This window comes from Alligator mississippiensis, chromosome 1 (genome assembly GCF_030867095.1).
Source record: "Alligator mississippiensis isolate rAllMis1 chromosome 1, rAllMis1, whole genome shotgun sequence".
Lineage (NCBI taxonomy): Eukaryota > Metazoa > Chordata > Crocodylia > Alligatoridae > Alligator > Alligator mississippiensis.
Window position 1 is genome coordinate 94,632,743 of NC_081824.1, and position 17,237 is coordinate 94,649,979.

Here is a 17,237-nt window from a genome sequence, read left to right on the forward strand (position 1 = left end):
CACCCCTCACTTATGGTGGCAGGAGGAGAAAAAAAATCCTTCCTGGCCCCATGTGGCAACTAGCAAAGCCCAGAAGCATGTAGTGGAATATAGTCATAGGTACTCCCAAATCTACCCATACAAGTGCTTATCTAACCTCTTCTTGAACACATCCAGTGGTGGACAGTCCACAACTTCCCTAGGCAGTCTATTCCACTGCCTCACTGTTCTAACAGTGAAAAAGTTTTTCCCAATACCCAGTCTAAACCTATTTTGCTGCAGCTCCAAGTCATTGGTCTGCATTTTGCTCTCTGCAGCAAGAAAGAAAAGGTGTTTTCCCTATTTAGGAAAGCTCTTTGGATATTTGAAGACTGCTGTCGTGTCCACTCCTAGGCTCCTTTTCTGCAAGCTAAAAATGCCTATTTCCTTCTACCTTTTCTCATTCAACTTGCCTTGCAAGCCTTTCTATCATTTTTTGTCACCTACCTCTGGGACCCTCTCTAACTTCCTTCTGTCCTTTTTGAAATGTGAACCCCAAAACTGCATACAGTTATCTAGATGAGGCCTAACCAGTACTGAGTAGATGAGGCCTAACTAGTTCTGAATAGAAAGGCAATATCACCTTTCATGTCTTGTACCTAATGCTTCTTTCGTTGTTCTTTTGTGACAATGTAGATTCCCAGACTACTAAGGCTCCCAGGCCCTTTTCTGTAGTCTTGCCATCCAGCCAGGTGCCACCCATTTTGTATTTATTTTTTATTATTCTTCATGAGCTGTAACATGCTGCATTTATCAGCCTTGAATTTCATCCTGTTAGCTCCAGCCCAGCTTTCCAAACTGTCAAGATCCTGTAAATTGCACTGTCATCCTCCAGTGTGCTTGCAATCCTTCCTACTTCTGTGTCATCTGCAACTTAGTCATAGATTGTAAGGCTGCAAGGGACTAGAAGATCACTGGTTCCAGCCCCCTGCACCCTGTAGGAAAAATGACAGCAAGATGACTGTCCAGTCTCCTCTTGAAGATTTCCAGGGTAGGTGATTGCAGCACCTCTGGAGGGAACTTATTCCACTGTCTGGAAACCCTGACTGTGAAGAAGTTTTTCCTAATGTTGAGCCTGAAATGGTCTTCCAGAAGTTTGTGGCCATTACTCCTTGTTTTCCCCAAGGGTACCCTGGTGAACAGTTGTTCACTGAGCCCCTGATATACTCCCCTGACGGAGCAGTAAGCTGCTACCAAGTCCCCTCTCGGCTTTCTCTTTTTTAGGCTGAAGAGTCCCAGGTCCTTCAGCCTTTCCTGATGTGGCTTGCTGTGCAAGCCTCTAATCATATGGGTGGCCCTTCTTTGGACTCTCTCAAGTTTTACCATGTCCTTGTTAAAGGGCAGCTCCCAGAACTGGATACATAGTTTCATAGTAGCTAGGGTCAGGAGGGACCTGAACAGATCATCTAGCCTGACCCCCTGCCACAGGCAGGAATGAATGCTGGGTTCACAAGACCCCAGAAAGGTGATCATCCAACCTCCTCTTGAATATGCCCAAGGTAGGGGCGAGGACCACTTCCCTGGGAAGTTGGTTCCAGATTTTGGCCACCCTAACTGTAAAATATTGCCTTCTGATCTCCCACCTAAACCTATTCTCCATCAGCTTATGACCATTGTTCCTTGTCACCCCAGGTGGTGCTGGGGAGAAAAGAGCTCTGCCTATTAGCTGTTGATCCCCCTTGATGAGCTTGTAGGCAGCCACCAGCCTCCTCTTGCTGAGGCTGAACAGGTTCAGGTCCTTCAGTCTCTCCTCGTAGGGCCTGTCCTGCTGCCCTCTCACCAAGCGGGTGGCCCTCCTCTGAACCCTCTCCAGGCTGGCCACATCCCTTTTGAAGTGCGGCGCCCAGTACTGGATGCAGTACTCCAACTGCGGCCTGACCAAAGTCACATAGAGGGGGACTATCACCTCTCTGGCCCGGCTTGAGATGCACCTTTGGATGCATGACAAGGTACGGCTGACCTTGCTGGCTGCAGTCTGGCGTTGGCGGCTCATGTTCATCTTGGAGTCAATAATGACTCCGAGATCCCTTTCTGCCTCTGTGCTTTCAAGAAGGGAACTTCCCAGCCTGTATGTATGCTGTGGATTACTTCTCCCAAGGCGCAGCACCCTGCATTTGTCTACATTGAACCACATCCTATTCTCGTCTGCCCACTTTTGTAGTCTGTCTAAATCTAGTTGCAGCCTCTCTCTCCCTTCAAGTGTGTCCACCTCGCTGCACATCTTAGTGTCATCAGCAAACTTGGACAGCGTGCTTTCCACCCCCTTGTCCAAGTCGCTGATGAAGATGTTAAACAGTGCAGGCCTGAGGACTGAGCCCTGGGGTACCCCACTGCTCACATCTTGCCAGGTTGAGTACAACCCGTCCACCACTGCTCTCTGGGTACGCCCCGTGAGCCAGTTTTTTACCCATCCAACTGTGCAGACATCAATACCGCAGTCGCTTAATTTATTGATGAGGATGGGGTGAGAGACAGTGTCAAAGGCCTTCTTAAAGTCTAGAAAGACTATGTCCACAGCGACACCATCATCCAAGGATTTAGTTACTTGGTCGTAAAAGGTAATCAGGTTGGTCTGGCAGGACCTGCCTTTGTGAAGCCATGCTGATTGCCCCTGAGCATGATCTCCCCTGCAGGCCCCCCACAGATATGCTCCTTGATGATCCTCTCCAAGATCTTCCTGAGCACCGAGGTGAGGCTTACAGGCCTATAATTACTTGGGTCCTGCTTCTTCCCCATCTTAAAAATAGGGACCACATTAGCCAGTTTCCAATCCCCCGGCACCTGGCCAGATGATCATGAATGCTCATACAGCCGGGCCAAAGGCTCCGCGATGACCCCTGCCAGCTCCCTCAACACCCTTGGGTGGAGGGCATCTGGACCTGAAGATTTAAAAATGTCTAGCCCTTCCAGAAGATCCTGAACTACATCTGCACTGACTCAAGGCTTGATAGAGCTATCCCCAAGATTGTCCCTACCTCTGGTAGGTGGGATATCCCAGTCCTTGTTCAGGAAAACAGAGGCAAAGAAACTGTTAAAAATATCAGCTTTCTTGTTTGGTGTGGCCACCAGATTACCGTTTGTGTCTTGCAGGGACCCTACATTGCCTGGTGCCCTCTTCTTGCTCCCAATGTACTTGAAAAAGGACTTTTTGTTGTCCTTAATCCTGGATGCTTGCCTGAGATCCATCACCTGCCTTGGCCTTCCTAATAGCCCTCATACACTTCCGGGCCAAGGAGGAGTACTCCTCCTTGGTGATAGTTCCTTCCTTCCACTGGTTGTATGCCTCCCTTTTAGTCCTCAGGCGTTGCTGAATGCCCTTGCTAAGCCAAGGGGGTTTCTGAGCACTCTTACCCCCCTTGCTTCTCTCAAGGATTGTTATCCTTTGATTCATAGATTCATAGATGTTAGGGTCAGAAGGGATCTCAATAGATCATCGAGTCTGACCCCCTGCATAGGCAGGAAAGAGTGCTGGGTTTAGATGACCCCAGCTAGATGCCTATCTAACCTCCTCTTGAAGACCCCCAGGGTAGGGGAGAGCACCACCTCCCTTGGAAGCCCGTTCCAGACCCTGGCCACTTGAACTGTGAAGAAGTTCTTCCTAATGTCCAGTCTAAATCTGCTCTCTGCTAGCTTGTGGCCATTATTTCTTGTAACCCCCGGGGGCGCCTTGGTGAATAAATACCAATTCCCTTCTGTGCCCTTGTGATGAACTTATAGGCAGCCACAAGGTCGCCTCTCAACCTTCTCTTGCGGAGGCTGAAAAGATCCAGTTTCTCTAGTCTCTCCTCGTAGGGCTTGGTCTGCAGGCCCTTAACCATACGAGTGGCCCTTCTCTGGACCCTCTCCAGGTTATCCGCATCCCTCTTGAATTGCGGCGCCCAGAATTGCACGCAGTACTCCAACTGCGGTCTGACCAGCGCCCGATAGAGGGGAAGTATCACCTCCTTGGACCTATTCGTCATGCATCTGCTGATGCACAATGAAGTGCCATTGGCTTTTCTGATGGCTTCGTCACACTGCCAACTCATGTTCATCTTGGAGTCCACTAGGACTCCAAGATCCCTTTCCACTTCCGTGCTACCCAGCAGGTCATTCCTTAGGCTGTAGGTGTGCTGGACATTCTTCCTCCCTAGGTGCAGCACTTTGCATTTCTCCTTGTTGAACTGCATTCTGTTGTTTTCTGCCCACTTGTCCAACCTGTCCAGATCTGCTTGCAGCTGTTCCCTGCCCTCCAGCGTGTCCACCTCTCCCCATAGCTTTGTGTCATCTGCAAACTTGGACAGAGTACATTTCACTCCCTCGTCCAAGTCACTGATGAAGACATTAAAGATTATCGGTCCAAGGACCGAGCCCTGCGGGACCCCACTGCCCACACCCTTCCAGGTCGAAACCGACCCATCCACCACGACTCTCTGGGTGCGACCCTTCAGCCAATTCGCCACCCACCGGACTGTGTAGTCATCCAAGTCACAGCCTCTTAACTTGTTCACCAGTATGGGGTGGGATACCGTATCGAAGGCCTTCCTGAAGTCTAAGTATACGACATCCACCCCTCCTCCTGTGTCCAGGCGTTTCGTAACCTGGTCATAAAAAGAAACTATGGGCCTGGAGGATCACCCCCTTAAGGTACGACCATCCCTCGTGGGCTCCCATCTCCTCTACCTTCTGGGCCCTTAGTGCCTCCCCCACTAGTCTCCTAAGCTCATTGAAGTTGGCCTTTCTGAAGTCAAGGGCTTTAGCCTTGGTGTGAGCTCTAGACACCCTGCATTGGATAGTGAAATCCAGCAGGTGATGATTGCTATTGCCCAGGTGGTCAAGGACCTGCAGTCCCCTCACCAGGTCATCCCCCGTGGCCAGGACCAGGTCCAGCAAGGCATTACCCCTAGTGGGGCTGTGCACTTCCTGGATAAGGTGAAGGTCCTGTAATACAGCCGGGAACCTACGTGAGTGGTCAGACCTGGTTGTCTGCTCCTCCCAGCAAATGACTGGGTAGTTTAGGTCACCCATGACAATAGCATCCCTTGACCTAACCGCTTCCATAAGCTGACTGGAGAAGTCCTGGTCTAGCTCTTCCCCCTGGTTGGGTGGTCTGTAGTAGATACCCACCGTAAGGTCCCTTTCACCACGCCCCCCTTGTAGTTTGACTCATAGTGTCTCTGCCTGACCGTCCTCTAACCCAAAGCTAATCCTTGATGATGTGAGGCGCTCTTTGACATAGAGCACAACCCCCCCACCTTTCCTCTCTGTCCTGTCTCTTCTATATAGAGTGTACTGCCAAATGCCCACTGCCCAGTCGTAGGTAGGGTCCCATATGCAGTACTCCAGTTGGGGTCTCACCAGTGCCGAGTAGAGTGGAAGAATCACCTCCTTGGTCTTTTTGGAAATGCATCCAGAGTATTATTTGCTCTGCTGACAAGTGTCACACTGCAGGCTCATATTCATGCTGTGGTCTGTTATTACCCCCAGGTCTCTTTCATTCGTAGTGCTGGTCAGGTTGCCGTTGCCAAGCCTGTAGTTGTTGCTCAACTTTGCTCAAGAAACTCCCAATTCCAACATTAATAAATCACGTTGGACAGCACTGGGCCCAGGATAACCCTATGGGATTCTATTTGAAACCCCCTACCATTATGACATGGATCCATGTGTATTTACACTTTGCTTGTAGCTATTGAGACAGTTGTCTACCTACCTACCTGACAGTAGTTTTGCCTAGCCCACATTTTCCATTTTGTTTATGAGATGGTCACATGGGACTTTGTCAGAAGCTTTGCTGAAGTCCCACAATTTCATAAATATTATTGTCAGGGCCCCTGAGATGTAAATACTATACTGCTGTATTCACAGCATTCCCTTCGTGAACCCAAGTAGTTACTTTGTTAAAGTATTTACATATTGAGATTTTAGAATCTTTGAATTCTGTACACCTGATTCTGTTCCAGTGAAGTAATAGGAGTTTATGCTTGTTTAGCATGGTTTTTTTCTTCTTAAATCCATGCTGGCTGCTTGTGGAAGAATCTTCCTTTCCCTACAATAGCCTGGATTTCGTCATCTAGATGTTTGCAAATGGAGTTCCTTAGGATATGTTCTAGTAAGCTCCTGGGTACTAATGTGAGGTTAACCAGTCTGCAGTTCCCTGGGTCTCCCTTTTTCCCTTTTTATAGTAATGTTTCCCCTTTTCCAGTCCTTTGGTACTTTGCCCATCTCCCACAATTTCATAAATATTATTGTCAAGAGCCCTGAGATGACCTCTCTCAGTTCCTTCAGTACCCTGAGATGAAGCTCATCAGGCTGTGCTGACTTGAATTTATTCAGACCCATCAAAAGCTTTGTTTCTTTTATTATCTCATCCCTCAGCTTGCCCCCTCCTGCAGCCAAATAAACTTTATTAGGTGTCTGGCTGCAGCTCAATTTTTTTGTTTCGTTACAGGCTCCTGCACATGTAACTAATAGCTGCAGTCCAGTCCAGAGCAGAGTGGCTCCCCCTCTCCTTTGAAACCTCTCCAAGTGTACCTTTGAGAGATGGTCTCTGCACCAGACAGCTACAGTCTAAACAGACAAAACAGACAAAGGGCATGGAAATGCAAATATAATCTTGTTTGTTATACTAAGGAGGGTTGGAGGCATAGAGGGCAGAAATCATAAAGGATACTTGGATCCAGAGTGAAATTAACAAACCTGAGTTATGTATCTAAGATCCCTGTAGTTTAGGTCAGGAAGCTTAGGTGCCTAGGATTGGGATTCACAGCATTCACTATGCTGAGTTTGGGGAGCAACACCTGAATTAGCCAGTAGGAAGCACAGAAGCAGAGGTAAATTCTGAAATCTTTCCCCCTCTCAAATTTGCTCAGGCCTGGCCATATGTCCCCTCAGTTCAGCATTGTGGAAGGGAAGAAAGGGTTTCTCTAGCTCCCCGCTCTCTCCCCCCCTGGCTTCTAGCCTGAGCCACTGTAGGCATGTGCCAAGACTTCTTCAGTCCAGAGGGGATGTCTGTACAGTTACAAACCAGTTCAGCCTAGCCAGGTTAGACTAACCTGCAAAGATTGAATCATTTTAGGCCCAGGCTCTTTGAATGTCTGTCCCGAGCCCTGATTTTCAGGCCAGCCAAGATGGCAGCACCATGGGCACGTAGAGTAAAAGAACTTTAGGTGCCTAAGTCCATTGTAGTCAGAAAACATGTGTAGTTATGGGGTTCTCTGGTACCAAAATGGGCTAGGAAGGTTTTTTGTGACGCTCATCCAAAAAATCAAGTGTCTTGTCCAAGATGGTACAGGCTGTGACAAGAATGAGAGTTGAACTCTTATTTTCCAGCTCCCAGTTTACATAGGACTTCAGCTTATGAAAATTAGTTGTTCACAGAGTTTTACATGAAAGCTGGGATTTATTCTAAACATAATTAGAAAGTAAATAAATGTTGACGTATTCGCACAACTCAAACTAGAGTACCTGATGAACATTGTGGTAACTTAGTGATACTTGTGATGCCAGGAGTTTCAAAGGTAATCCTGAAATTTTCACCTTCTTTATCTGTGCTAATGTCATTACTGATGGAATGAATCCTCCAGTGGTCCAAGCATGATGCAGCATGTCAGTACTCCTAGGGCACTGTGCATGTTACACACTTGAGCAGCAGAGTGGCACTCCTAATCATCTCTGCTATTTGCTGTTGGGTGATGGGTTGGAAGGCAGCACTGAAAAGTTTTAAGAGATATAATTAAAATGCCTCAGAAGTATTTTAGAAAACAGTAAAACTGAAATAAAAAACCTGGAATTTTTGCATTTTGCAACAAATAGGCAATTGAGGAAAATATTTAGTATTAATTTATTTTTTAACAAATTAATTAACTTTAATATATCCCATACCTTTCACAACAAAAGACTTCTACTAAGCTGTTAACTACACCTTTTAAATCATATAATTTAAAATAAATAGTTCAATAAACTTATCTATTTCATCTTTTAATTCAGTGGTGTTGTAACTGGCAACCTTAATTGTAATATGACAAGTTTTCTTCATTTTGTCACTATATTCAGTCTCTGACTGTGGACAAATGTTACATTTGTGTTGCTAGGAAAGTTGACCATGCTACAGAATGGCAGAAGCACCACAAAAATGTTTCTGAATTAAACAAGTACTTCACCTTAGTTCTGTGTTTGGTAGCACCACAGGTAACGTGTCCAGTGCACCATAGCAATGAAGGGAGTCTCTCAGTCCTCCTTTATCCCATAGTGCTCCACTATGCTTGTGGGAGGAAGCAAGCAGAACTGCAAAGCTGAGCAACCATGTTTTGCCCCTGGGTTGGAGAGCATGCAGAGTGCCTTTGCAGCAAGTGGCTGAGGGCTTCAGATGTTTAGCCATGTCTGGCATTGCTACATTTCTGTAGCACTTCAGAGTGCTGCAACATCTGTAGCACTACAGATGCACCTCTGCCTATGGTCTCTCTAAGGAATTGTATACATGAAAATGTTACGGAAGATGTTGATAGATAAAACTGTTGTTTTATTAATGTTAATATCAGTCTATGCCTTCAAATCTTAGAGGTAGCAGTGAGGTAAGCATCAGATTTATTAAGAGATTTCTTTTAACTGTATTTTGACAAAATTTGTTTTTCATAAGGCAGTGGTGTGGCATTAATATTTCTGATAAGATGTAAAATCCGCAGCTAAGACTGTACTTTGACCTTCCTACTTAGCTAATTTCCTGATAGAGATTTTAGTGATCACATTGTTTTTACTTCAGTTTTCATGTATCCTTTAATCTGGAGATAAAAATTAAAAAATGTTCATGTTTTTGGTTGTAGTGCAGAATTAAGAATTATAGCAGTGGCATTTTGCCATTAAATATTTTTCAAACTGTGATTGGGAGGAAAAAGTAATTAATAACAAATGGGGGAAAGATTTTTACTGTATTTTTACCTCTTTCACATTCCTTTTCAGTTTTCTCTATTTTTTCTTGTGTCTTCTGCTGTCAGATTTCTCCCCTGCTGACTTAAATCATTTAAAATATTTCCAGAAGTTTGAGGGCATCTTTCATTATGAAATGTATTATTTTGTCTTATTTAATTATTCAGCATAACTGCTCTTATATTTTTGTTGTGTGGCTACTAATGAATAAACAAGGAACGCTACTCAAGGGAAGAGGCAGATTAGAATTATTTTTAAATAATATGCAGTCCTTTTAAAGTTTTACATATACAATTTTTTTAGGGTTTTTTTTTTTTTTTTTTTTTTTACAATTTTACATATTTAGATTTTAGAATCTTTGAATTCTGTAAGCCCAATTCTGTTCCAGTGAAGTAATAGCAAAACATCTACTCAGTTCAGGACCAGAACAGACCCAGTAACTAGTTGTTGGTGCTTTTCTTAGGACTTCTGAAAGTCTGCCTATTGAAGTTCAGGATTACCATATACCTAACTTTTAAAATAATATGGGAAATTTTCATTTTCACAAAAATATAATTGTAATTTTTGTTTCATCTCTTTCTCTCTGCAGATGAAAGTGAGTGGAAAGAATATGCTTAGTGTGTGCAAACTTGCATTTAAAATTTGCAGAAATGAAAAAAATGATTTTCTTATCCAAAATGACAAACTATTGGGTATGTATTCTATTTTACATGCTCTAAAATAAATGTTAAGTGCTGAAATAGTAAAATTGTTTGTCCTTCACATTCTGTAGAAAAATTCTGACAGTTAACTTGTGCCAAAACTGAATTCCACACTTTAAAAATGTACACAGTGCAGAAATGATGGATAAGTGAGAGAGTGATGTTCAATCCTATTTTTAATTTATTTCCTTTTCAGTAAAACGTTATTACATGTCTTATTAATTTAGGCCTGAATATCTCCAGTACTTAATAGATGTGCTAAGTAAAGAGTTTGAATAGTCCCATTGAAGTAAATGGGACTACTTGCATCCTTAAATTTAAGCACGTTTGTAGAAATGGAGTCTTAGGCCAGATAATTGTACCAGGTACAAAGCAAGTGCAAGAGGCCTTTTGAGAAAGAAACTTCGAGAACAATTTCAGAAATCAAATGTACTCCTTTGAGGGAGATGAGGACCATATGAAAATCTAGGTAGGTACATTGACAATGTCTATATGAGCAACATCATTTTCTCTTTAATCCTGTCTTCCCATGATTTTCTTCACTAATTTTTAAGTGGGATTTTGATGGAAAGGGTTTTTATGACAGATTAATATGTAGACAGAAAAAAGGAAAAGTTTTCTTATGGTTAAAGTAATTGCTTATTAAATGTTTTACTTGAGTACAGATTATCAGTTATTAAAGAAAATACCTGATTTTTTTTTTCAATCAGACAAAACACTAAAAAATTGTTTTTTCATCATACATATAATTTTTTTTAATTTGAAACGTTCTGTGGAATTGTAGCAATTTTTAGAAGTCTTTACTTGGGAAAGGTTCCCCAGGTCCAGAATAAAATTTCTGATCAGAAAGGAAGCTCTCACCCTAGGGCAGTGGTTATCAACCTTTTTAAACTCAAAGAATTCCAAACAAAATACCAGCTCTTCATTTTCACACATTTTTTGATTATGAAAAAATAGAACAATTCTTCTGTTGCAAAAAACTCCAAATATTTTTGATGTTGTGGATTCATGTGTGTCAGTTTATCTTGTAAATCACATGGGTGTTTGTTGCAGGGCACCTCAGTGCTCTGCTCCTAGAGAGGAGGAACTGCCAGGGAGAGAGCCCTGGCAGGACACTAACGAGCACAGCTGTGGGTTGCCGGGGCAACCAAGTCAGCTGCCTGTAGGAGGCAGGGCCTGGCCCTTATAAAGCCCAGGGCTGAAGCCAGGCTAGCAGTTGCCTGCTAGCAGCCGGAGAGGCAGGAGCTCCCTCAGCCAGGATATAGGGAGAACCTGGATCACAAGTATAGCTCGCGAGAGCTCCAGAGGCTGGAGCAATGGTGTTGAATTACAGCCAGGAGGCTTATGTTGTTATGGCCCAGTGCCTTGTGTTTTGATTATAGCCAGGAGGCTTGTGGTTGCTTTAGTGTTGTGTATTACACCGGTGGTTTGGGTGAGGCTGTAGGGGTTGGAGGAGGCCTCATAGGGGGCTCACGGTAAAGTGGGGACCCCGGCGCCAGTGAGGGCGCATTAGGCCCTGAGAGTTGTAGGGCAGAGTTGTGGGGTCAGTTAAGCTCAGAGAGGAGCGCCTGAACCCCAAGGGACCCCAGCGGCGTGGGAACCCTGGCGCTAGTGAGGGCGCAGTATCTTTAAAGGGGCCTCACGACGGAGCGTGAGGACCCCAGCGCCCAAGGGGGGCGCAGCAAGCCCCAGAGAGGGGCCGTATCATTAGGAGCCCAAGAGTGGGTGTAGCAAGCCCCAGAGAGGGGGCAGTATTGTTGAGGAGCCCTAGCGTGGGCACAGCAAGTCCCAGAGAAGGGGGACTATTGTGAAGCCCAGGATGGGCATAGCAAGCCCTGGTAGTAGGCTAATGCTGCAATAGACCTCAGACAGGGGCAGGGTGCTGTGGTGGACCCCGACAAAAGGGGTTAGCAGTACAGAGCCCAGGAGAAGGGCAAAGTGCGGCGGTGGTCCCCGGCAAGAGGGGATAGCAGCACGGTGCACCCGGAGGAGGGAGGTTAGCAGTGCGGTGGGCCTAAGAGACCGTAGGGCTCGATACAAAGTCCCAGAGAGGATAAGGGTCCCTGAAAGGGACGACACTTTAGAGAAGGCCTAAAGTCGGCCTTGAGAGCCCCAAGAGAGGGGCAGTATACTAGAGAGAGCCCGGAGCGGGCACAGAGAGGGAGAGCCCAGGAGGGGGCACTTCCATAGAGTGTACGGAGTAGGCCCGAGGGAGCGGGCGAATTGATTGGCGACAGGACAACGTCCAGAACATCTGCGAGGCTTGGGGCGTGGTATTAGGGGTTGGTAGGAGCCACGCGTGGCCCTAAGGCTAGGGTGCCTGGGGAGCACCCATTATACAGGGACCCCCGGGGGGGGGTCCAGGAGAACACGGGGACCACGGGGATGGAGGTCCCGATTAGCCGTGCCGAAGGAGGTGTAAGGCAGCCTCCCGAACTTACTGAACATCAAAGACGTGGCGGGCGAGAATAAGAGGGTGCCCTTGGGCCAGACTTGACACGGTGAGAGGGACCTCAGGGAGATCACGGCTCTCCTGTGGGACCCCGCCGTGACAATGTTTGTATACCTAACAGTGCTATAATATTGCACGGTACCCTCTTCACCCTTAAAAGCATCTCATGACACTGAGATGCCACAGTGATGACACTGGGTGCCAGTGTCCTGGTTGAAAATTGCTGCTGTAGGGTAGCCAAGTGTTTGGGACACTTCCATAGGGTATAGGGGACACAGCTGTAAATTCCTGCTGTGTTGTTTCAGACCATGGACTGAACCCGAGTCGTCTTCATCCTGTGTGAATGTCCTAATCACTGGGCAATAGGGGCAGAATCCCTTTCTTGTACTATGTATATTTAACTATTGAGTCATAAAAGAAAACTTCAGCAAGAGAGAGAACCCGGGATAGAAAACAGTCTGCTGAGTAGATTACTCATGTTAGAGGCAGGAGACTGAGTTTCAAGGTCCTGCTCTGATTTAGCTAGGTCTCTTGCATCCCAGGTAATCCTTCTGACCGCTAGGCAGTTGTAAGATCTTCGGTTCATTCTAATGTGGAGCAGGAGAGGTTTAAAATGGGATGGGAAAATTGTTTCTCTTCTATTTGAACTGAAAGTGACTAAAGAAACAAAAGTCAGTATCAGTTTCTTTTTAACAGATCAAGAAAATAAAGGTTCAACAACTGACTAGGATTGTTCTGTTGGTAGGGAACATCCTCCTGATTCTGCTTGAAAATGTAAAGTTAAAAAATACCAAGGGCAAACTTTTCAAAGGTAACCATTGATTTTAGATGCCTGACTTTTTAGGTGCATAATGAGGTATACCTTAGAGGCCTTATTTTCCAAAGGTACTGAGAATACTATTCACTTTCGTTGAATAGTGTACGGTGTTCTAAACTGAGCACTCAAAAAGTAAGGCCCATAAAATACTTTGAAAATCTTGATCAAAGATTTTAGTGATGACCACTGTTTTTTCAAAATGTATGTGCTTTTCTAAAGACTAGGAAACCAAAGTTCGATCCTTTCTGTTACACATCAATAATTGCTGTTGATTTCAATCCAGATACCTAATCTTCCAATTTACATAAAAGAAGAGTATGGTAAAGTTTACAACCACGGTTTTCTTTTGCAACTATGTTGTTTGTTTTTTTTAAGGACAGGGATAGCTGAAATATAAATGTCAGTGTCAGACTTTCTAAATGCTGATTTTTATTTTAGATTATTTGTTGGAGGTCCTGAGAATTGAAGATTTACAAGCAAATAATGAAGCTCTTCTTTATTGTATGGGGGCTATAAAATTCATTTCTGGAAATGCGGCTCTTCTTAATGAAATGGCCAACAAAGGAGCTGTGGAAATACTGCTGCAGTTAGTGAAGCAGATTAATAACATTAGAGAAAATGACACACACTTCTCCAGCTTGGGTCATCTCTTAGTCCAGGTCAGCATCTATTTTTATTTCTAAAAATAAGAATTCTGAGGGCTAAATTTAAATTTAAAATTAAATTGCTTTAAACTGGTAGATGGCACCTGTTTGCATGTGAATAAACTGATTGTAAATTTTCATAGACTTTTTAAAATGAAATTGTTATGCAGTTTTTCATGATAAAAAATTAGATATTTTGGAGTGTTTATGTGTGGTTTTTGTAAAGGTGTTAGAAAAAAATCTAACATTAATAGAAAGATTTTTAGGAATTTAATAAAATCATCTTTATAATTAGTTTGAATGCTGATAGCAGATTGGTTCCTAGGGAGTTGGGAGTCCAGAGGGATGTGGCATCAGAACTAGATTCAGAAGCCATATCCATAAATCAGGACAGGCCAGAGTCCAGAGCCAAAGTCAAGGGTTAACTGGGATCAGAGTTCAAAAGCCAGAGCTGAAAGCCAACCCAGAATCATGAGCAGGGAATGCCAAGGGACTTACCAGGAATGGAAGCCAAAGTTGGAGCCAGGAATCAAAAACCAGAAGCCTAACAAGGAAATGCCTGGGAGGTTAGAAGCAAGAACTTTTGCCTTTGCCCAGATAGGGATACTGCAGGCTGTACCTATATTTTAAGGGCTGGAGCAGGTGGGGCTTGTTGCCTGTGGCCTCAGGGAGCTAACTGCCTTACTCAGTCCAGCTAGGACCAAGGTAGAGTTCCAGGCTTGCTGCAGGTGGTGCCTGTTCAGAGAATGACTTACTCTGATCTCTTGATTGGGAATGGCTAGGTCAAGGGTTCTGGCTTGGCCTCGTTGCATGAACCTAGAGAAAGGAAAGAAATGAGCCCGGGCTAGGAGTTCTCCCAGCACATAACTCCCAGTCTCTCGGAGCGGCCCTATCAGTCCAATTATGGGCTGATGCATGCCCTCCTGTACCTCCTTCCAAAACCCAGGAGGGTAATCTATACTTCTTATGTCCGATGTCCGTTTGTTCTCCTTGTCTAGGGGCAGAACCGTCCCTGACAGCAATCCCAGCATAACCCACCGGATCACATAGTCCGTAACAGGTTCCCCAGGTGTCTGGTGGCTATCCCTTAAATGTCTTTCTTCCCAAACTGATCCCCAAACCCACTATGCTCCGGAGAATATTGTCTCCCCCAAAACTGTCCTCCTGATTCATAGCTGCCTGAATCTCTGGGGTGGTGCAAGCCCTTAATAGGCAGTGCCATTCCTGGACACTCAGGGTTTCACACTCCACTACATTCAGGGATTTCTGCAACCACTGTCCCAAATTCCTAATGTTAGCAGATCCCAGGGTCTTGCCCAGGGCTGCTAGATCAGCTCCACTGAGGGGGACTTTTACCTGTGTGGTTTCTGTGGGTTTTCCCTGAGCATCCCGAGTGACTGAGGTCTGCATGATTGCGCTCACCTCAAGCACCAGGGTCCTTTCCTGATCTGACTTGGGGTCTTCAGGAGAGGGCTCCCCTGTATCCTCTGGATCTCCCCACCCCAAATCTCTCCTGGATTGAAGGGGATGTCTGGATCCCTGGCTTGGTCTCCCCGGATGACAGCTGCTACTTGCAGGCTGCGCTCCTGGAGTTCCTTTTTCAAACGGTTAATGGTATTTAGACAGGGGCCATGGTTGACCTTGTCTCCCTTCTCGGCTTGGTCTTTAGCCATTGTCTTTACCAATTTTTGCAAGGCTTCTTGGCTAGCCTTTTCTTGGTCCAATAATTCCAGTTGTTGGGCATTGTCTTGATTTATTTTTCTCAATTGCTCATTTTCATTTTCCAAGTTCCGAGACAACCCCTTTAGAGTCTGATTACTGGTTTCCAATTGAATACATCTATCTCTTAGAATTTGGATTAGCTCCTCCTTTTCCTCAATTTCAGAGGCTCGCTGAGCTTTTTCTTCAACTGCTGTTTTTACAGCATGCCATAGCAGCCAGACCAAGGCACTGTGTTGCCTTTGAACTGAGGGTTTTTCACAAAGGCAAAATCTTTCAAATTGGGATTCAATGTCCCCTATGGAAAAGCCTGGGGTGCACACATCCTCCCTCCATGGGCTGGGTCCACCCTTCAGAATCTCCCTATGGAGAGGGGAAATTTCCTCCCTCCATACCCACTTATCTTCTTGGCCTCCTGCTCCAACCTTAGGGGCTTTTTTCCTAAACAAAGACATTTTCCTCAACATACCTCAAGCCTGTCAGTTTCTTTGAGCCCTCGCGCTCCCAACCGACTCTGAGCCTGCAGTTCTACAACCAAATCCCTTCCTTGAGATATGCTCACCCCCTTAGGTGACAACTAAGTCCAGACCCTCCTTGAGTCTGCCCACCCCCTTGGGTGAGTCTAAATCCTAATCCACCCCCTTGGGTGACTTCTAAATCCAGACCCTCCTTGAGTCTGCCCACCCCCTTGGGTGAGTCTAAATCCTAATCCACCCCCTTGGGTGACTACTGCCCACCCACCTCCGTGGACGTGGGTTCTATCTGGAGACACAGTCTCCCAATTACCAATCCGCTAATAATCCTAGAAGAATGCCTGCATTCTCCACCAAATAATGTTGGGTACAAATGTCCAACTTGGGATCCTTAAAATTCTAGTTTATTAGGTGGATTGAAACACTGTAATCATAAACCTTGGGGCTGGTCCCCACACATGCACACATGCATACACATACACTCACACAGTAGCAGGCTACAGAGTCAGGTATACCTATCCTACAAGCGCTGGAGTCTGTCGTTGAGGCTTCTTTCAGCGTGGTGTTATCTTCCAGAAGGGGGTCGCGGGCTGGTCCTTCTGGCTGGACAGGTCTGGTTGAGTTGGAGATCAAGAGGGCGCCACTGAGGGTCACTTTTCACTGCCTTTTATCTGTCCCTGGCAGACTTTGGTGACTCCCCAGTTTTCAGGTTTGCCCAATCCAGGGGTTGTTGACCCTCGTGGGACTTCCCCCCGCCCCCCCCCCTCGGTGGCTACTGGACGGCATCTGTCAGCCCCAGGGGTCGTCTGCATGTACGTGCAGGTTTGGGAGTCCGTTGATGAATTTAGAATAGGGCTCTGGGAGCAGTTGATCTGGAGATACTCAGCCCAAAAGTTGGTCCCTGGCGTTGATTATCTCAGGCCAGGGCTTCTAGCCCTTGATCAGTGACGTTTAGAGATTTCCCGGTTGTTACATTGTCTTCTATTGAGTTCTTCCCTTGGCTGATCTGCAGCTTCCCAGGTGTTAATTGCTGCCTGCTTCTATGTTACACATTCAATCACGTTACGCATTCAATCACTGATTCACTCGCTCTTTCAGAGGCCAGCCTGATACAGGGAAGGACAGTTTGATTCCTGCCCTTGTTAACATTGTTACAACATATAATTTACTTATGAAACTAAACACATTCAGTTGAAAGTTGAAAGGTGAGGAGTATAAAATATAAGCTACAAATGCCATGGCACACAAATAGATAAAAATACCAAAATACAAGGGGAGGTACAAAATGCACACATACAAATTTTAAAACACAATTCCTTATCTTAAAGTGAAAGAGAGAGGAAGGAAGAAAAGGTAGAAAAAGAGAAACATATCCAAAGAGGGGAGAGCAAATGCAGGCAAGAGGAAAAGGGGCTTTCTGCTACAGGACCATATAGAATTTGAGTCCTTATGCCATTGTATATCATTAATTATTAGATCATTTTAAAAGTAAAGAAGACAAGATTTTTGTGT

At 45.3% G+C, this 17,237-nt stretch overlaps 1 protein-coding gene across 9 annotated transcripts in view; it reads left to right on the forward strand.

Moving 5' to 3' along the window:
• ARMC2 (armadillo repeat containing 2) overlaps positions 1-17,237 on the forward strand; it is a 192,561-nt gene that overhangs the window by 75,984 nt on the left and 99,340 nt on the right. For all 9 annotated transcript variants that reach the window (XR_009463941.1, XM_059732709.1, XM_059732706.1 and 6 more), the window contains exons 9-10: positions 9,509-9,611; positions 13,328-13,548. Coding sequence is in view for 8 of the 9 variants with exons in the window: in XM_059732709.1 (XP_059588692.1) it covers positions 9,509-9,611; positions 13,328-13,548 (324 nt within the window). In the remaining variant the exon portion in view is untranslated. The remainder of the gene's footprint in view (positions 1-9,508; positions 9,612-13,327; positions 13,549-17,237) is intronic.